The sequence below is a fragment of the Microcebus murinus genome, chromosome 5 (assembly GCF_040939455.1).
Source record: "Microcebus murinus isolate Inina chromosome 5, M.murinus_Inina_mat1.0, whole genome shotgun sequence".
NCBI lineage: Eukaryota > Metazoa > Chordata > Mammalia > Primates > Cheirogaleidae > Microcebus > Microcebus murinus.
The window spans coordinates 42,781,346-42,803,253 of NC_134108.1; the positions used below are offsets into that span (position 1 = coordinate 42,781,346).

At 35.5% G+C, this 21,908-nt stretch overlaps 1 protein-coding gene across 1 annotated transcript in view; it reads right to left on the reverse strand.

Annotated features, from left to right (window-relative positions):
- Window positions 1–20,058, reverse strand: part of LOC105865351 (amine sulfotransferase-like) — a 34,184-nt gene extending 14,126 nt beyond the window's left edge. The window contains exons 1-2 of the mRNA XM_012753840.3: window positions 19,868–20,058; window positions 3,320–3,471 (exon numbers count right to left, since the gene is read on the reverse strand). Of these exons, the coding sequence (XP_012609294.1) occupies window positions 3,320–3,461 (142 nt within the window). The 5' untranslated portion in view covers window positions 3,462–3,471; window positions 19,868–20,058. The remainder of the gene's footprint in view (window positions 1–3,319; window positions 3,472–19,867) is intronic.
- Window positions 20,059–21,908: the final 1,850 nt, after the last annotated feature.

Sequence of the window (21,908 nt, forward strand, 5' to 3'; positions counted from 1 at the left end):
AAGAAGTAACCTTGAAACTTTCCCACTTTCTCCATGTTTGACTCCTGATTGCTGCTTAAGAAAACGGTGTTTAAGTACCTACAAAATTTTTGACAGCAACATGTAGACAGAAATAAACAGTTATTAACTGAAGTTTGTCCATTGGCTTTTAAGTGAGCTTTGAGAAAGGCATTTGGATTAAATCCAATTAGACTGGACATTTAGTTTTCTTAATATTTGGGACTAAGATTTAAATCACTCCTTGTATTGGTAGCATTTTCAGTCAAAATGTGTTGAAAGTATTGATTTACCCCACTAAAACTTCACGAGTCCCAGGGGGAATGTTTATCAGATTTCTGCTAGGAGAAAACCTGTTGCTTCTCAACAATTTCCTCCTAGCCTTTGTTTCCAAAGACTATTCAGTCACCAATGGTGAGTAAGATCATTGTTGAGCATACATCCCTGATGGCAGGTATAGGTGATATGCACCTTATATGTTCCTCTCACTACCTAAATAATGGTGGCTGTAGTCTTCAGTATTCCTGGGGAAGACTATGACCACATGTGCCTACTTGCTGTCTTAGATACCAAACTATAATCTGGACCAAAGCCATGCCAGGCAAGGGTTCCATCATGCACCCCTACATTTAAAGTATGAACTAGGTTTGAAGTACCACAAAGTGTTTCTTTTTTCTAGCAGCTAAGCACACAATGGCCTGGTGATAAGCAATACTGAGACAATTTTCACTCACTGACTGCCCTATGCTGACTAACAGAGGCACTATTCAACACGCCACAACTGTACCTTTGATTGGACAAGAGATTGATTTCAGTAACTTTTTCCTGACTAGAGACCACCCCCAATGGAGTATTTCTGGCCAGTTTATAGAGGCTGATTACTGAGTGCCTTTGTGTCCTTACTTTACCTTTTGATGCATAGGGCCTAACTGGAATGCATTTAAATGTTGTATCCAGCCCCAAAATGAACACGGAATGTATGTGACACGCATGTTTGCTTATTGTGCATGTGTGCATCTTCCCTTGGAGAATTTTCATAACTGCCTCTAAAATCTATTGAACAGGTATACTTGGCCAAGCTGTTCAGAATAACTTCTTGTCTCATCTTCCCTGCTTCAAAGTGGTTCATTTCTGATTTCAACCAGAGGCTGAGCCTCCTCCCTGGAGCTTCTGACTCTCTATGAGAAATAAAGTTCTCCTCTCCAAAGTTATGACTATTCAGATTTTTTTCTGTGATACTTAGTGTTTCTGTACCTAATATGTCCAGGTAGTACCAGTTTGCTCTTCAGAAAATGGCTGCTTCAGCCTCTTCTCCCATGGGTAAACGCTAATGCATGTAGATCTCTATCCACCCTTATCAGCATTTTACATATTCACCTTTCTAATTCTTGTTAGTCTATGTGATGGTTAATATTATATGTAACTTGAGTGGGCTAAGAGATGCCTGGATTGCCAGTAAAATATTATGTCTGGATGTCTCAGTGTGGGTGTTTAAAGAACAGATTAGGGTTTGAATGAGTAGGATAAGAACATCCTTCCTCACCTTTGCAGCCAGGAATCACACAATCCATTGAGAACCCAAATAGAACAGAAAAGTGGAGGCAAGGCTAATTCTTTCTCTCCTTGACCTGGGATATTAGCTTCTGTGACCACTGGACATTGAAGCTCCATGTTTTTGGGCCTTTGAACCCTGGCACTTGCATCAGTAAACCCCCTGAGTCCCAGGGCTTTGTCCTCATACTGGGAGTTACACCGTTGTCTCCCTGGTCCTGATGCCCTCAATCTTGGTCTGAATTACACCACAGACTTTCTGCATCTCCTACTTCCTAAGTACATATTCTTATACTTCATAATTATGTGAACCAAGTCCCATACATATATATTGTTAATATAGTACATATATGATCTATAGTCCTACTAGATATAAATAATATACTTATGTATATTAGAAGGTGCATATATTCTTCCATAAATGCCTTGTGGTTTTCCTAGGTTTGAACATAATGTAAAGTTTAATGTACAAAATATGTCATATATCGTAAGGTCATAAATATTATATTGTGAAGGGAAAATTAATCAGCAAAAATTATTGGAATATTTTTCTCGTGAGGCTGCATTTTTAGTTATGGCCATTCAGAATAGTTTCACTGATACAGTAATAGTAAAATAAGGAAGCAAAGGAGAAGAGGAAATATTCCATACAGATGTCTAGGGAAGAGCATTTCTGCAAGAGGAGACAGGATGTGCTAAGGGCCTGAGGCAGCAACATGCTTTTAGAGATTCCCTAGAGCAGATGTGTTGGATCAAAGTCAGCTAAAGCACCAAAAATATTTTTAAGTACTCACACCTTGTATTTCGTCGCTCTGAATCTTATAATATAGAAGTATGTCCTGTTCATTTATTTAGACACTTGAATGGCTCTCAGAGCACATGATTCTTTTTTGTGAAGAATTAATGTTTTGCATATACAAAGACTCTGAAATGTCTGTGATGATATAAATGGTGATACATTTCTATGGTGTAGAGACCCTTTTTTAAGAAGTTAAAAGATTCACCATTTGGCCACCTTTTTCAAAGTGACCAGGAAGCTATGGCATTGGAATTGGACTAGTGTGATGAGCTGTCAGACTCATTGAGCGGCAGGGGTCACTGCAGACAGAATGTGTCTTCAGAGTACAATACATGATGTAAAACTGGGCCACCTGAGAGGTGCTAAAGAGAGTAGAAAATGGAATTGAAATCAGGCTTTAGTTTGTTGGGTCAAATAGCAGGAAAAGCAGGCTCAAGGAAAGATTGGAGGCACCAGGCCCTGAAGCAGATGCTCAGGCAGGAAGTAAAAGCACAGCAAGGCAATTGCAAGGAGAGAGACAACCCTTTAGGGTTTTCCTAACTGAATTTCTGTTTAGCGTATTGCTTTAATCAAACACACAATTCTATGACCTAGAGATAATTAAAAATGATTAGGAATTATTTTGTAATATAATAGTATGTTAACTTTCTCCTTCTTTTCTCTTCAAATATATGTTCCAATACCTGACTAAATGCTAATATTCTTGCTTTCTTTCTCATCCCATCTCAGCATTCATTGTTTGATGTTATCTTAAGTCTAACAGTTTTAAAATCATGCCCATTCCAATGCCAAATCTGAAATAACTTATATGTCATTGTAAAAAATCTTTTTCAGGGGATATTGAATAATGAGTTTTGTATGTCGAAAGGATTAACATTGTATGGACGTATGTAATACTAGTAAAAACTAAATTCTCATATTATAGAAGTATTATTTTATGTCTTAGATTAGCTATTGGAATACTGAACTTACCAGATTTGGGGTATGTGACTACGAAGACATCATCATCTCTAATTTTAAAATCATCTAAATTTTCTAAAAAGCCAATATCCAATCCTTTACGCTGAAAATAAAATCCTTTAAATTTCAATAATTCTCTTTCTGAATCTTCCATAATGCAGTACCTGCAGAAAACATATAACATTCTTTGAATGATATTTAGATGAATTTTATATCTTCATCAGAATTATTGCCTTTCAGTCAAGATTCAAAAAAGAAATTGAATCTTTATTTTCCCCATAAACATATATCACATTCTAGCACTAAAAACCAATGCTGGGTGTGTGTCACTTGCTCCAATTCCCAGGAGCCTGCTATTCAAGGGGTGGGTAATTGTTTTTGTGTATATGCTGCACTCATATAGCTACAGGGAGGAGAGCTGAAAGTAATAACTGTAAGAATTTCAAAAAATGATGATATCAGATGTTTCATATATTCTACTATAAAAAAATATATTCATTTGATTTAAACAAGTGTGAGAAACATTTGCCTGTTAGACTAGTCAAAGAATTCTTTATCATCTATGTCTTTTTTTTTCTTTTTTTTGGTCTGTAACTGTAGTATGGGCATTAGGTTTTAGCAATTTTATAGAAGCTTTTCTCTGCACATTTTCTGGAGTTAGGTCCTTATATTTTCTGATAATTTTTTACTAAAATATGATTTTATTTCTTAACTTATAACTTATTTAGAACAATAGGGATAATAAAACCAGGAAGTCACATATATGAATATATTCAAGGAAGCCTGGGAAGATGATCAATTGAAGATCAATTGATGATCAAATGAAGATCAATTGATGATCAATTGAAGATGATCAATTAAATTGTCCATAATGACAAAATAAACATTGGAAGAACTTTAGGAAAGAATTTTAGGAGATGAAAGAACAAATTCAAATAGTGGGTCAACATGAAAAGTGGTAGAGGAAAGGTTTTAACCCGAATCTTGTGAGTCATCATCTATGTATATATTTTACCTTTCATTATTTTATTATATTAATATTGCAAACTCTGAAAATTTTTTAATTTGGGAGTTCGTTCATAGGAAGCTCATCTTTTCTTCTTCTTTCCAAATTGCTAATTGTAGGATTAAAATCAATAAAATCATAAGAAATGCACAATTTGAAAGCAATTCCAGGTAGCTTGGGCAAAGAGTCATTCCAACAGAAAAGGAAATAAATAATTCTAAAAATATACTTTGAAGGAGACTCTATAAGTTTAAATCTTAGTTTGATAGCTACTCTTCTAAAATGAGATTTATGAAAGTTAAAGATTAGTTAGCATCATCCACATGTGTTTCTTGCCAAAGCTACGAACTGGTAGGGAGGTGGGAAGGAGGACAGCAGAGAGACAGAGACTAGTTCTGTTATTAGAATGACTTAAAGAGCCGCTTTTCTGTCCCCAGGTATTAAAGCAAAATAGTCTAATTTACCTCTACTGGTGATTAGATTTGGGATCTACTATTAATTTCTACTAGAAAGAAGTAGAATTCCATGAAGAGTAGCCAAATACATGCCTTGGGATCAGAACAAAGATGGTGAAGCTGTGAGACCTTTACCTTATCAGAAAAGCAAAGTAATTTCAGTGGTTTTGGAGTCATGCCAAAGGGACAAAAGATCATAACAAGGATGGCTAGTGACCCAGGAGAGACTATTTGAACATGAGAAGGCAGAAAATAAGTACAATCATTTAGAAAAGTAAACCTGATTTGAGGAGCATGCGTTCATGATGATGATATTTACAGTTAGCAACACACATTTTATGTGATGTGCAAGACATTTCTAAATCCTAACACACATTCCATGACTACCACATGGAATTCCAATCAACGACCAATTCCAATCTACAAGTCATCAATTACCGAGTATTGGTTAAAGTTAGAGGATATGCTCAGAGTGCATTTTAAAATATATGTGCTGATCAGGGTTCTTCCACCACACTTGAGAGGCTGAACCCTGAACAGCACATATATTTTGAATCGTCTCTATTTGTTAAAAATATAATTGGGATGGTGATAGGAATTGCATTGACTCTGTAGATCATTTGGGGTAATATGGATATGTTAACAAAATTAATTATTCCAAACCGTGAACACTAAATACATTTCCATTTATTTTCATCTGTTATAATTTCTTTCAACAGTGTTTGTAGTTTTCAGGTGACAAGTTTTTCACTTCCTTGATTAAGTTTATTCAGAAATATATTATTCTTTGTGATGCTATTGTAGATAAAATTGCTTCTTTAATGTTCTTTTCAGATTTCTTGGTAGTGTGTAAAAGCACAACTCATTTTTGATGTTCGTTGTGTGTGCACATGTGTGTGTTTGTGTGTACATCTGTGTGTAGGTAAAGACTTTAGAGTTTTCCCCCAAGATCATGTTATCAGCAAACTGATAATTTTAATTCTTCCTTTCAGATTTTAGTGACTTTTGTTTCTTTTTCTTACCTAATTTGTCTGGGTGTGACTTCAAATACTATAATCAACAGAAGTGATGTGAATAGGTACCCTGCCTTGCTCTAGATCTTAGAGGAGGAGGTTTCAGCTTTTCACTTTTGAGTATGATGTTAGCTGAGGGCTTTTCATATGTAGATCTTATTGTGTTGAGGTAGTTTCCTTATATACCTAATTTTTTAGAGTTTTTATTATGAAAGTGTGTTGAATTTCATCAAATGCCTTTTCTGAATCTGTGGAGATGATCATGTAATTCGTATCCTTCTTTTCATTAATGTGAATCATCACACTGATTATTTTGCATTTGTTGAATCTTCTAACATCTCATTCATAAATTTCACTTAATTATGGTATATGATCCTTTTAATATGCTGTTGAATTTAGTTTGCTAACATTTAGTTCAGGATTTTTTACCTATATTCTTTAGGCATATTGGCTTGCAATATCCTTTCTGTAGAGCCTTTGACTGTCTTTGGAATGTAAAGTCTTTGTAATATAACTGTCTTTGGAGTGTAATGTTTCAGTCTAAAAAGAAGTTGGAAGTATGCCCTATTCTACTTTTTCTAAAATTTTTTTTAAGTTTTGAGATGATTTTAATATCTGTTGCTTTCAACACAATTCAGCTTGTAAGTTATCATTTGAAAAGTTTTTAAACTAATGTTACTGAGATTACAATTTAACAAATAAACAATGGGGTGGATTCAGTAGTAGGTTATGAAAGTTACACATGGAATATCTTTGTTAAACACAGATCTGGTCACTTTTTTGTCTGGGGAGTGGGGTTGTTTGCCTTAGAGGTAAAGTTCATATTCATTTTTGGCATGATGTGTGACAAATGCCTACATTTTTTTCTAAAATCGTAAAGGAGGATTGATATAAATTTTTCTATAACTATTTGGTTGAACCAACTTGTGAAGCCATCTGGTCCTGGGCTTTCCTTTATTGGAAGAACTTTGATTATTGACTCATTCTCGTTATTTGTTATCACTGTATTCAGGCTTTCTATTTGTTCATGAGTCAGTCTGGATGGCTTTTAGGAATTTACCCATTTATTCTAGACTGTACAATCGGTTGGCATATAACTTTTCATAATAGTCCCTTATAACTTTTTCCCCTTTAGCATGTTGCAAAGTCTGCTCTTCCATTTCTGATTATTTGTTTGTTTTCTCTTTCTCTTTTTTTAGCCTAGCTAACGGTTTGTCAATTTAGTTTATTTTTTTCAAAGAACCAATTATGAAATTTATTGGTCTTTTTCTATTCTCCATTTTATTTGTTTCTGCTCTATTCTTTATAATTTCCTCTTTCTTCTAACTTTTTCTGAGTCTTTTTCTTATTTTGATATTTCTTCAGATTTAAGGTTAGGTTGCCTATTTGATACCATTTCTTTTGATGTATGCATTCAACCCTATAAAATTACTACTCCTATTTATCAGTCTTAATACTCCTTTTCTCAATACCATAAATTTTTCTGTGTTATGTTTTTATTTTTGTTGTCTCAAGATGGTATATTATCTCCATTTTGGTTTCCTCTTGTATCCATTGACTTTTCATGATTGTGCTTTTTAATTTGCATGTATTTGTTAATTTTTTCCTTTTGCTTCTTTTACTGATTTTAGTTTCATTCTACTAGATTCAGAAAAAGATACCTGGGATTATTTCAGTCTTTTAAAATTTGAGACTTCTTTAGTTATGTAGCATGTGATCTATCCTGGTGACTATTTCATGTGTGTTTGACAAGAATGTGCATTCTGCTCCTGTTGTGTGGAATGTTTTGTGTATGTCTACCAGGTCCAGTTGGGCATAAAGGATTATAATGGTTCACACTCTTCCACTATAAACCTTTATGTCTGTAATATCTACAATGATGTTCCCCTCAATCATTCTGATATGAGTAATTTGTGTCCTCTCTGTCTCTTGATTTTTTTCTTGTTTTGTTTATTTGTCTTGTTTTTGTTTTTGTTACCCTGGTTGGAGTTGCATTGATTTTACTTATCTTTCCAAAGAACCAGCTTTTAGTTTCATTCAATTTGTCTATTGATTTATTATTTTCAGTTTCATCAACTCTTCTCTACAATTTCTTTTATTATTTCTTTTTTCTGCTTATTTTGGATTTAATTTGATGCTCTTTTTCTAGTTTCCTAATGTGGAGGCTTAAATAATATATGTAGTTCTTTTTTTCTTCCCTTATATACAGTGTTAATGTTCCCCTAAACACTGCTTTACCTATATGATACAAATATTTGAGAAGTGTGTTTTCATCTTGTTCAAGATATATTTTCATGTTGCTTGAGATATGTTTTATATATATATATATCTTGTATCTTGAGATATCTTTCCCTGACCCGTGTGTTATTTAGAAGTGTATTTTAATCTCCAAGTATTATGAGATTCAGACCCTCTTTATGGTATTTATTTCTTGTTTAATTCCTTTGTAGTCTTAAAGTAGATATTACGTAATTTCTATTTTTAAAAATTTGTTAAGGTGTGTTGTATGGCCCAGAATATGCTCTATCATGTTAAATGGTCGATGTGATCTTGAGAAAAATCTGTATTCTGCTGTTATTGTGTGAAGTAGTTGATTGACATTCTTTATATCCAATTGATTGATGGTGCTGTTGAGTTCAACTATGTCCTTACTGATTATTTTGTCCATGCTTACTGAATCGGTTCATTTCTAATACTGGATGTTGAAACGTCCAACTGTAATAGTGGTGATATCTAAACAGATAACTCTTTGCAACTTGCTATGGTTTAGTTTGTCCCCACCAAAGCTCATGTAGGAATTTGATCCCGATGTGTAAGTGTTTGGAGGTAGGGCCAAAGTGGAGGTGTATTGGACATAGAGGTGGATCCCTCATTAATAGATTAATGCCCTCTTGAGAGGAGGAGGGAGAAGTGAATTTTGGTCTTGTACAAATGGATTAGTATCCCAGACAATGGGTTGTTTTAAAGAGTATGGAGGCTGGATACAGTGTCTCACACTTGAAATCCTAGCACTCTAGGAGGCTGAGGGAGGTGGATCATTTGAGTACAGGAGTTCCAGACCAGCCTGAGCAAGAGTGAGACCTTGTCCCTTAAAAAAAAGAATAGCTGGACAACTACAAAATATATAAAAAAAATTAATCAGGCCTGGAGGTGCATGCCTGTAGTCCCAGCTACTTGGGAGACTGAGGCAGGAGAATTGTTTGAGCCCAGGAATTTGAGGTTGCTGTGAGCTATGCTGATGCCACAGCACCCTACCGCTGGCAACAGAGTGAGACTCTGTTGCAAAAAAAAAAAAAAAAAAAAAAAAAAAATGAATAAGGCTTGCTTAGTTTTCTTTTCATTTCTCTCTCACCATGTGATTTTTTGGTAAACACTGGCTTCTCCTCCACATTCTGCCTTTAGTTGCAGCAGCCTCAGGTGATTACTAGATTGCATGTGTCCAATCTTGAATTTTTAAACCACCAATATCATGAACAAAATTAACCTCTTTTTTTTTTATAACCTACCCAGTTTCAGGTATTCTATTAAACAAGACTAAACAGACTAAGATACAGCTCCATTAGTTTTTGCCTCATGTATTTTGAGACTCTGTGGTTGGGTACATACATATTAAGGATGGTTATGCTTCCTGGAGAATTGACCTCTTTCTTATTGTAACTCTTCTCCTACTCTGTGATAATGTTCCTAGCACTGAAATTCAGTCTGTCTGAAATTAATATAGCTACTCCTACTTTCTTTGTATCAGTCTAAGCGTGGTGTCTGTTTCTCAACCCATTTACTTTTAACCTACCCATCTTTATATTTAAAATGAGTTTCTTATAGACATTGTATAATTGAGTATGTTTGTTTTTTATAACTATAACTGATATGGTCAATATAAAAATAAAAACATTTTGATCTATAGGAGGCCAACACCCCAAACTATTTGAATTTTAGGTCAATATTCTTTGTCTACTTTATTGAGCATTGTCTTTTAAAAGAAAAAAATCTATAAAATCTTTATAGAAATTGATATTAAAAATTAGACTATGCACATTAGGAAATTGAATCAATAATTAAAGACTATCAAAACAAAAAGAAAGAAACCATGCCCAGATGGGTTCACATGTGAATTCTACCAAACATTTAGGAAATAAATTATATCACTTCTCCACAACATTTTCCAGAAAGTAAGAGCAGGAGGAATACTTTTCTAACTCATTTCACAAGGTTAGCATTACCCTCATACCACAACCAAAGAAATTATAAGAAAATAAAATTACATATCAATATCTCTCATAAATATATGCATATAGATGCAATAATCCCAACTAACACATTAGCAAATAAAATTTAAAAATGTGTAAAAAGAATCATATATCATGATCAAATGGGATTTATCTTAGGTATGCAAGGATAATTCAACTGGAAAAACCACATGATCATGTAATAAATAAATGCAGAAAAAGCATTTGATAAAATTCAATATCCATTAACTATACATGTCAATAAACTTGAAATAGAAGTTAACTTCTTCAACTTAATGAAGAATATCTAGAAAAACTCTACAGCTAATGTCATATCATTAGTATGAGAGATTGAAAAAGTCAGACCTTTTCCACTATGATCAGGAATAACTCAAGGATTTCTGCTTTCACTATTTCTTTTTAACCTTACACTGGAAATCTTACTTAATGCAATAAAACAGGAAAAGAAAATAAAAATAATATAGATAGGGAGAGTAGAAATAAAACTGCCTTTTTTACAGAAAACATGATTATTTATGTGGAATATCTGAAAGAATCAACAAGAAAAAATACCTCTGGAGTAAGTGATTATAGCAGGTTGCAGGATAAAAGGTTAATATATGAAAGTTAATTGCTTTTATGTATACCAGCAACAAACAAGTGTAATTTAAAATTAAAAATAGAACACCATTTACATTAGCACACAGTAAAATAAAATACTTGGGTATGAATCTGACAATGCATGTCCAAAATCTATATGAGGAAAAAACCAAGTTCTGACAGAAAGAAACCAAAGAAATATCAAATAAATGGAGATATATTCCATGTTTATGGATAGAAAGATTCAATATTGTCAAGCTATCAGTTCTTTCCAAATCAATTTCTTAAGGCAATCCCAATCAAATTACAGCATGTTATTTTTTGAATAACAATATACTAAAGTTTATATGGTGAAGAGAAGACTCAGAATAGCCAACACATTATTGAAGAGATGAACAAGATTGCAGGATTAACATGAGCCAACTGTAAGATTTACTACAAAGATACAGTAGTCAAGAAAGTATGGTATATATGAAAGAATAAGACACATAGATAAAGTGAACAGAATAAGGAACTGAGAAATAGATCCACATAAATATAGTCAACTGATATTTGGCAAAGGCAAATAATGGAGCCCAGATCATCTTTTCAAAAAATGGTGCTGAATCAAGAAGGCATCAACATGCAAAAAAAAAAAAAAAAAAAAAAAAAAAAAGACAAAAGAAAGAAAAAGAGAAAAGAAAACTAAAAATTTTAACTCAAAATAGATCCTAGACCTGCCCAAATTTGGTTGATACAAAGACTGAGTTTGTTTACCAACTTTTAATAGAATGTGTTAATAGCAAAAGTCCTGCTCTCAGGAAGAAATTGACTATGCCCTGTGGTAGAGAAGAGACTGTGTTGTTTTGTTCTGTCTTAAAGGGAGAGACAATGAAGAAACAGGAAAAGAGGAAAAAGAGAATCTCAATCCCCCTGCTGACCCCCCGTTTCCCCTCTACTTTCCCCTACCAACCCTAAAATCCCATGTGCTGAAGATTCTCAAAATGTCAGGCCTTTATCTGACCTCCTGGAGGGAGGAGCCAAACAAGGGAGGACAAAGGAGATGGATCCTGAACTACTCACAGGTGCCTTAGATTCCACAAGTGGAAGTTTAAACTGGCTTTCAAGGTCTTTGATAGCAAAGATGGGGAGAGGCAAGTGGAAAAAGAGAGAGTGGGATGGATAGCGGACCTGAGCGTAGAAAAAAGCTTTTTGAACAGTGTCTGCCTCTACAAAAGAGTTTTTCACAGACAGAGATACCCAGAAGGCTAAGGAAAGAAGACACCAGGAGCACGCCCTGCTCTGAAAAGTACACCTTGATTGCTATATAACCAACTGGGTACCTGGAGAAAAAGGCCCCAGGGATCAGAGCTTGGGGCCAGAACTGACAGTCCTCCCCTGAGCCAGCATCCTCTGTCACCGTATGCATATGGACTTCAGTAAACACTGGCCCTGATCACTCTACTCTCCCTGAATTTTCATGACCTCTCTATCTCCATCATCAGAGTGAAAGGTAAAATACAAACTCTTTGTGTATTCTATAGCCTCTCTGCCCACTGGGAGATAAAGTCTTTGCCCATCCCTTTTTGTGCTTCCCAATTGCCTTACCCTACACTGGAAAAAGATATATGGTTCAGTTAGGCACCTAACTCCTTTAACATCACAGGGTTCCTCTCTTGGGCTCATGGAAAAACTTAACTGAGAATTTACATACAACCTTCTTTTATGCTTTATCTAGACCTGGAGTCTTATCTCTATGATTTTAGCAGGAAAGTAAGAAATAAGATGGAAGGAACCAGTGAGTAGGAGAGAGAGAGATGTAAAGAATGTTAAAGATATGAAAATGTATTTTTTTTCTTTATTTCAGCATATTATGGGGGTACAAATTTTAAGGTTTCAATAAATGCCCTTTCTCCCCTCCCCCACAAATCTACATTTCCAGCATGAGCAGATGGTGCACATCTCACTCATTATGTATGTATATACCCACCATCCTCCCCCCTCCCACCTGCCCAATACCCTATTACTATAGTACATATGTGTCCACTTAGGTGCTGCTCAGTTAATACCAGTTTTCTGGTGAGTATATGTGGTGCTTGTTTTTCCATTCTTGGGATACTTCACTTACTAGTATGGGTTCCAGCTCTAACCAGGAAAATATAAGATGTGCTATATCACCGTTGTTTCTTAGAGCTGAATAGTACTCCATGGTATACATATACCATATTTTAATAATCCATTCTTGGATTGATGGGCACTTGGGCTGTTTCCACAGCCTTGCAATTATGAATTGCGCTGCTATAAACATTCGAGAGCAGGTGTCTTCTTTGTAGAGTGTCATTGGATCTTTTGGGTAGATGCCCAGTAATGGGATTGCTTGATAAGGAAAGTTAGAAGAAAGAGAATAGTTTTGTATAGAAAGGAAACTTGTATGAAAATTTTTGTCCTAACAAATAACTGGTGGTTTAAGAAAGAAAATCTGGAACAAAAACAGAAACTCCAAGGATGTCGAAGATAGTCTGTGCAAGTGGAGATAATGTTTGTGGAGGAGAATTTACAAAATGATTTTATATGTGATTAAATTGGCTATAATGAATGATAATCTCTAGTTACACCAACAAAGTTTTCTGTTCTCAGTTTATAAGATTTATGTACAAGGCTTCTAGAAACTTCTGTTTTTGTATACATGTTTAAACAAATAAACACAAAATATTAAAAGTTCCAAATTTAATCAATCTGCCAGTATAGAATTAAAATATAGAGTTGGGTAAAGGTTCTATGTATCTTTTGCCTACTAAAGCTATATTTGATAAGTTACTGGCATTGCAATAAAACTCACTGAACTATATTATCTATATTATCTATACTCACTGAACTATATTATCACTGAATTATATTAAATTCAAGGCCAACTGGGAACAGCCAGTTACTCATTTGAAACTGAAGGAAAAAAACAAAACAAAGGTGAAAAAACCTTTAAAATTTTGTGATTCCTGTCCTGCCTCTACTCTCAGTTTTAAAATCCTCAAAATTCAAACCTCTCCCCCTTTGTGAACAAATAAACTCTCAGTTCAGGTAGGGCCATCTCAACCTTCATGTCCAGCAGGAAGCAACTACAGAAGAGACCTCCACCTTTACTTCCCAGATTTTAAGTTCATTAAATATAATTTTTTTTTACCAAATAGAGGGAGAAATGAAAGGTAATCTTTCTAATGACCTATCTAACCTAAATAAACTATCAAACATAAAATAAGAGAAATAAACTCACAACAACACTATATCTTTCCCTAATGACCCATCTAAGGTAGCCATTATAAAAGTCAATGATGTGAGGCAAACAGTTTCAATAGAAACTGGGTGTAAAAATGAAAGAGCCTGGTTAATATGGATCAAATATCTGTTGGAACCCTAAATAAGTGTGATTGTTATGCCTGTGTGACAGGAAGCCTGAAGACCCAAAGAGTTTCCTTTACACTTGGATGGTCTGTAGATCCTATGGGCATGCACTGCATGGTAGCTCTCCTCCAGTAGACCATGGCATGAGGAAATAAATCATGCAAAACCCTATGATTACTTTTCCATGACATGAGAAGTTTTCCTGGTCAGCCTTCGAAGACTGTGAGGCTACCAGCCTCTGATGTCAACTTTACCTCCTGTCTCTCTAGACAGGAGGAGGGGGCAGAAACTCTTAGAACCACAATAGGGTGCAATGAAAGCCTGGCCTGCTAGAAGCTACAGGATCAGTGTCCCCTCTCCATATTATGAGGAGACCTCTGGTGGTAATGAAAGACCAACAATTTGACGTCTTACTGAAAAGCTAGAGTGGCACCTGCACTTTGGTGCAAGTGGAGGTCCCTTTACGCTGGCGTTACATCAGCTCCCAATTCAGGAGAGAGAACATCAGACAAAAAAGAGAAACTGTCTTCGAGGATCTTTTGATTGCCATATTTTTCTTGATGCTATTAGAGTCCCCTGAAGGGTACCAAATGAATTCAAAACTAGATATCAAATAAGGGCTATATTGAATCTTTATTCTTCTGGTGGTCCACTGTAAATAAAAATGTAGGCTGAATCATCTACGTATACTAGAATCAACAAAGATTTGTAAATTATATCAGGGATGCCATCAAAGACATAGCTGAACAACTAGGGCCCACCAATAAAATGACCTGGGGAAATAGAATGGCTTTAGACTTGATATTAACAGAAAAAGGTACAGTGTGTGTCAAGATTGGAGGCCAGTTCTGCACTTAAATCCCCAACAACACAGCTCTGGAAGGCGCAATCACCAAAGCTCTGCGAGGACTTACTCCCTTGTCTAATGAGGTAACTGAAAACCCCAATGTAGATGACCATTTCACTAGCGTCATGGAGCAGTGGTTTGGAAAATTCTACCTTGCTCATGGATTGGCAAAATTAACACTGCTAAAATGGCCATACTACCCCGAGTGATCTACAGAATTAATGTAGTTCCTATCATAGTACCATCATCATTCCTCACAGATCTAGAAAAACTAATTGTACGCTTTGTATGTAACCAGAAAAACATCCTATAGCCAAAGCAATCTTATGCAAAAAGAATAAACTGGGAGGTATTAGTCTACCAGACTTCAACCTGTAATACAAGGCTATAGTAACAAAAATAGCATATTACTAGCACAAGAACAGAAATATAGACCTTTGGAAAAGGCATGAGAATCCAGACATGAAACCATCCACATATTTTCATCTAACCTTTAACAAAACAGAGAAAAATATGCACTGGGAAAAAGAATCTCTTTTCAATAAATGTGTTGGAAAAACTGGATAACTATATACAGAAGATTGAAACTGGGTCCCCACCTCTCACCTCTTCCAAAAATCAATTCATGATGGATAACAGACTTAAACCTAAGGCATGAAACCTTAAGAATTCTAGAAGAAAATCTAGGGAAGACTCTTTCAGACTGCAGCCTAGGCAAAGAATTTATAAGGAAGACCCCCACAACAATCACAGCAGCAACAACAATAAAGAAATGGGACCTGATCAAATTAAAAGGCTTTTGCACAGCAAAAAAAACTATCATTAGAGCAAATAGCCTACAGAATGGGAGAAAATATTTGCTTTCTACACATTCAATAAAGGGCTGAAAACTGGAATCTATCTAGAACTCAAAAACATCAACAAGAAAAAATCCAACAACCCCATCAATAAATGGGCAACGGAAATGAACAGAAACTTTTCAAAAGAAGAAAGAATAATGGCCAGCAAACATGTAAAAAAATGCTCAACATCTCTAATCATCAGGGAAATGCAAATGAAACCACAGTGTGAAATCTCCTAACCCCAGTTACATTGGCCTTTATAAAAAAATCCCAAACCAACAAATGCTAGCGAGGATGGGGAGAGATAGGAACACTCTTACACTGCTGGTGGGACTGCAAATTAGTACAACCTCTGTGGAAAAGAAATCAGAGACACCTCAAAGAACTAAAAATAGAAATACCATTGGATCCAGCAATAGCACTATTAGGCATCCACCCATAGGAACAAAAGACATTTCATAATAAAGACATCAGCACTTGAATGTTTATGGCAGCACAATTCACTATTGCAAGGATGTGGAAAACCCAAGTGCCCATTAATCCATGAGTGGATTAATAAAACATGGTATATGCATACAATGGAATGCTACTCAATTACAAAAAATGATGGTGATCTAGCATCTTTTATATTTTCCTGGAGAGAGCTTGAGCCCATCCTCTGAAGTGAGGTATCACAGGAATGGAAGAATAATCACCACATGTACTTGCCATCAAATTGTCACTAACTGATCAACATTAAGGTGCTCACGCATTAGCAATATTTTGGAAGGGTTGGGGTTTGGGATTAGTTAAACTCACATCTAATGAACACAGTGAGAGTTGTAGTGAGGCAATGGTATGCCTCAAAGCATGGCTTGGGTATGGTAAAGTCATAACATGTAACGAAAATATTTGTATTCCTATAATATCCTGAAAAAAAAAAAGAAAGAAAGAAAATGAAAAAGGTTGATTACGTCAGTACTAACCTCCTTAATTATTGTATTTGATGTCTTAATATTAGTGGGTTGTTGCATTATCCCTTGTGTTAGGAGACTAATCCAGAGATTAATAGAAACAGCATTAACCAAACAACCTTTTTCACCTCCATATGAAAACAAGTTGTTACTATCAAAAAACCAAGAACACCAAACTTAGCTCCTCCTTACCTAATTTGAGGAAAAGAGTAAAAAAATCTAATACAAAAGATGTGAAAATTTTAGGAGGAGATGACCTCGGCCTAATCTTTTCTGCCAAAGGAATAAATACTCTGTCTGATATCAAGCTCTACATAATTATTAGTACATAGCAAAAACTCTACAAGAGCAACAACCTTGCTTTAATCTACTTTATTGCAATAAAAAAAATATAACCATGTTTAGCAGTTTAAACTTTTTTGTTCTCTATTTACCTCAACAATGTGCCTTAGTCAATCAGGTAAGAGCAAGATTGTGAATTCAAAGTCCCTACTGATGGGATGAGACACAGCCCTGTATGTGCATTAGAGATAAAATATGAAGAACCTCCTTGAGGCACACTGCTGGCTGGGTGCTTTGGCTGCTGCTAGGTGCCTTCTGATCAGGAGTAAAGATTTTGCCTTGCCTAGACAATCTGCAGTGTCTGACTGTTTTCTTAACAAGACCATGGATTACCTCCAACATGAGTTCATTAGGTTTATTCCTTCTTCAATGCTCCAACAGCAGATATTTAGTAAGATAATAAAATTGCACATGACTCTCCTAGCACAAAAGTCTAATTTTGTATTAGTTTTATATGAAAGGCTACTACTAAGATACAGATTATTTTAGAAAGGAGAAAAAAAGTTATTGTAACTAAGATGTGACCCATTAGTTAGTTATCTGTAGTCTTGCAATGATATACAATTATCACATTTCCATTAGCTAACGTAATTTCTACTCATAGATTTTTCCCATATTTTTAATTTGTTGTTAAGACCTAATGCTGTATGTCTTCTAGTCATTCAACAAACATTTTGTCATTTCCTCAAATATTTAGCAATCCTTTTAACACATGCTAACTCATACACTATACTCTATGAGTCTTCTCAATTTCTCATTTATTGACTTTGATTTATGTGTCAGATAATACTAGGTATTTTCTCATATAAACCATTTTTATTTTCAGATTTTTCTGTTTGTACTTATATATTATACATGGTCAATTAAAACCAATTTCCTATCACACTTTCATCAAATTTAACCCTGTTGTGTGAAATTTAATGTAAATTTTCTTTTTCTCAACCTTATTTTCAAACCCTGAGAGACATTATGAAGGCAAAAGTGGTCAAAGAGTTATGCATAAAACAAAACTTGTTAAATAACCAAACTCCACTAGATATGCATATGCATATAAACACAAGCATAGAAGGTAGAGGACTACCTCTCATTACTGGGATTGACGACATTCTTGCCAATGATCAGAAAGCTTGGCAACATTCATCTCTTAATATATTTATTGTTACTTGCCTTAAGATAAAATATATATGAATTAAATGGAACTGTCCAACATACACTGTATTTAATCATTCTCTTTAATATCCCTTGCCAATATTTTATTCAGAATTCTCTACTTCTCTATTTGTAATCTATAATTATTTTATGATTGGTCCAGTTTTTGGTAGCAGTTAAATTTTTTAATAGTATAATATTTGAGAGAATATGAATCATTTGCCATGCTCTGGAAAGGTTAAATAAAATATATTATCTAACCCTGAAAGTTTCAAAGACAGTTTTAAACTTTGCAGAGAGTTCCTTGAATAGTATTACCACAAAAGTTCTTGCACTTCTTAGGTTCTCAGAATTTGACTTTATTTAGAAACAAGGTTGTTGCTGAGGTAATTGCTTAACATGTGGTCAATGGCTACATTGGCTCTGAGAGGTGCTGCTTCCTATTTCCATAGCAACCCTGCGTATGGTTTCTCCAAGAAAAATGAAGCATATCTCTTGTTCGGAATCTGGGGAGGAGATATGGAATGATGAAAATTCTAGGTTTGTGATTTAGTGGAGCCCTTCCATTCTTGCTGATGTACCCATTTTGACTTGGACTCTATGAGTCTTAGTTGGAAACCCGAGAACTCCTGGTCATGGACCTTGAGCACAATGTAGGAAGAATGTAATCCAGAATGGAAGAAATTTAAGGGTCTGAGAGTTTGGTCCAAGTTGTGCTGTGAGTAGCAAGTCCTGCAGCAGTGGGGGGTGGGGAGGGGAATGTGTTTAGAGAGTGTGAGCGCATGCACATATTCATAGTGGAGTAGGTTAGGTCCTTAACCCAGGATGAACTAGTGTCCTTACAAGAAGAGGTAAGATATAGACAGAGACACACACAGAAAAGAGAACCCATGTGAAGACTGACAAAGAGGGAGACTGTTAGGTAAAGTTGTTGGAGAAATTCGAGTGAAGAGGCCCAAAGCTAAGGACTGCTTGGGGCTACCAAAAACTTCAGGAAAGACAGTATTCTCCCCTAGAAGACTGATTTCAGAATTCTAGCCTCCGGTATTGTAGAAAAATAAACTTCTGTTGTTTTAGGCATCCAGTTTGAGGTACTTAGTTTTTGTAGCCCTAGGAAAGTAATACACTTTATAATGTCCTTTTAACATCCTCCATAGTATTTTGAAAGTTCCTCATTGTTTTCTATCCTTAATTCAATATTTCTTATTTGTATTTTCTCAGGAATAGTGTTAATGCCACCAATATTTTACACTTTATCAGCCAGGTATTGAAGAGAGTAGTTTCATTTAATCACCTATTTAAATGCAGTAGTACTTATGGTTTACTCTTTCTTGCTTGTGTTTTCCCTTTTATTTAGCCTGCCAGCTTTGGCCTTTCATCTTTTCAGAAAAACATAAAGGAGATGAACATTTGTACTTATTTTTAATTCCATTGCTATTCTGTTTTCAAAATATTAGTTTCAGCTTTTATCATATTTAATGCCATTCTCCTTTTCTATTTTCTAGGTTCTTCAGTAAAATGCTTAGTTCAATGTTTTCACTCCCATATGTTAACATAACAGCACTTAAAAGTTGTGCATTTTAATTGATCATTCATTAGCAGGTTCTCCTCAAATTATTAGAGCCAGCACAATGAGATAAAAGCAATCTTCTCCCAGCTGAGATCAAGAGGGCATTTCAGCACACTCTTAGAATAATAACTTTTTCAGGCAAACATGTACCCAGCAGCAAGCTCTGAGAAGACGTAGCATACCTGTGTGATCCTGGCTAGTCTCCCACAGTTCCTGTCTTCGACTCTCACAGCAGCCCGACTCTTCTCTACTCTGAAGTCTTTCGGACTAATCCTCTTATACTCTTGGTCCCAGGCACATTGTTCATCACAAGTGTCCTTGGATTTCAACCCTACCCCTATTGTCCCCCAACAAGTTCTGGACACAAATTTTGCTGAGTATATATTCTATCGCTCCAAATTCCTGATATGCTATATTAGTGTCCTTAGACATAATGACCAATTAATTTTTAATCTGAACTTCACCCACTTGCTAAGCATAACTTTATATTTTACACTTTGCCACCTCCTAAATCCCTTTAATCCATGGTCACTTATCAACCAAGTACTGCGTCACTTCAACCCCTTCTGAAAACTGGTCCTTATCCAATTTTCTGTAACAAATGTGTTTCTTCCCTCTGAATTTAATGCTTCATTTATCACTCTCTCAAGTGATGGATATTTTCATTCTCAGAGTGGAGATTTTTCTTCCTTCTTATTGCTACTTTCAGACAATGAGCCCACCCCCTTATAGATACACACAATTTTGACTTTCATATCATCTAGCCATATCACACATATAGAAACTTCTCCTTGGACCTTGAATGTTTTTTTAAAAAGATCAACTCTAAAATGTAGATTAACTGGAGAAAAGGCATAACAATTTATTTAACATGACCACATGAGGTCTTTTAGGATGAAGAACCAAAGTAGAGGTGAAATTATCCATGTTTATGCTTAAATTTATCAGAGTATAGACTGTGTATAAATATGGTTGGGCAAAAAGAGAATGATGTTATATTAAAAAATGATTAAGGAAACACAGCAAAGTCTGTTCAGATTCTTCTTGTTCTTCTGTGTAATATTCTTTCCTATGTAATGTGGGCAGGACCCCTTCGGAACTGAAAGTCTTATGGCACACAATCAGGCAAGGCAGGTGAGAGAATTTCTCTATGGCAATGTAACAGTGACCACACAGTGCCAAATATTTACTTTTGTAAAGCGTAACATTTTCTTGTCATCTAAACCCATGTTTAAAAAATAGTAGAAAAGATGGGGTGGAGCAATGAAGCCAAATAGAAACTTCCAAAGATTCTATCCACATTACACCTAATTCAACAATTACCCACCAAAGCAAGCACCTTCAGAACGTCCAAAATTACTTGAGTGATTATACTACCCAGTTTTCATATTATAGTAAGGGATGAGAAACCAAACAGGGCACAGAGGCATTTTTTCATTGCCTACACCAACCCCCAATCTTTAGCAGTGATGTGTCAGCTCACAGAATGGACAGACAATCTATGTGCCATAGGAAGGAAAGTGAAGTAATTCTGGTACTTTCCATTGAAAGTCTGGGCCACACTGGCAGAGTAGAATATAACACAGGGCAAAATTCTGTCAGTGCCCACAGAGGAATCAATTTTCCCAGCATAGCTAGAGGGAAATTATCCACCCCAAAGTCTGACCCACATGAGCATAAGACATTCTCTTATAAAGACATCTGCACCTAAATGTTTATCGCAGCACAATTCACTATTGCAAGGACATGGAAACAATCCAAGTGCCCAGCAATTCATGAGTGGATTATTAAAATTCGGTATATGTTCACAATAGAATATTACTCAATTCTAAGAAATGACAGTGAGCTAGCACCGTTTGTACTATCCTGGATTAAGCTTAAGCCCATTATCCAAAGTATGGCAACACAAGATCAGAAAAATGGGCTCCATATGTACTCGCTATGAAATGGATACTGACTGATTAACAGTATGGTGCTCAAATGGTGGTAGTGTTCACCAGGGATTCAGGGGTAAACCCACATCTTAGGGATGTGGTGAACACTGTGGAGGGGAAGGGCATATCTGTAACCCTTGCTAGGGAGAGGCAAATATATAAAGTGTAATCAACATGTTAAAAAAAACCATAAACAATTATCAGGTGTCGAGCAGGTGGGAGGGAGGAGTAGGGGATGGGTATACACATACATAGTGAGTACGATGCACATCACCTGGGGAATGGACAC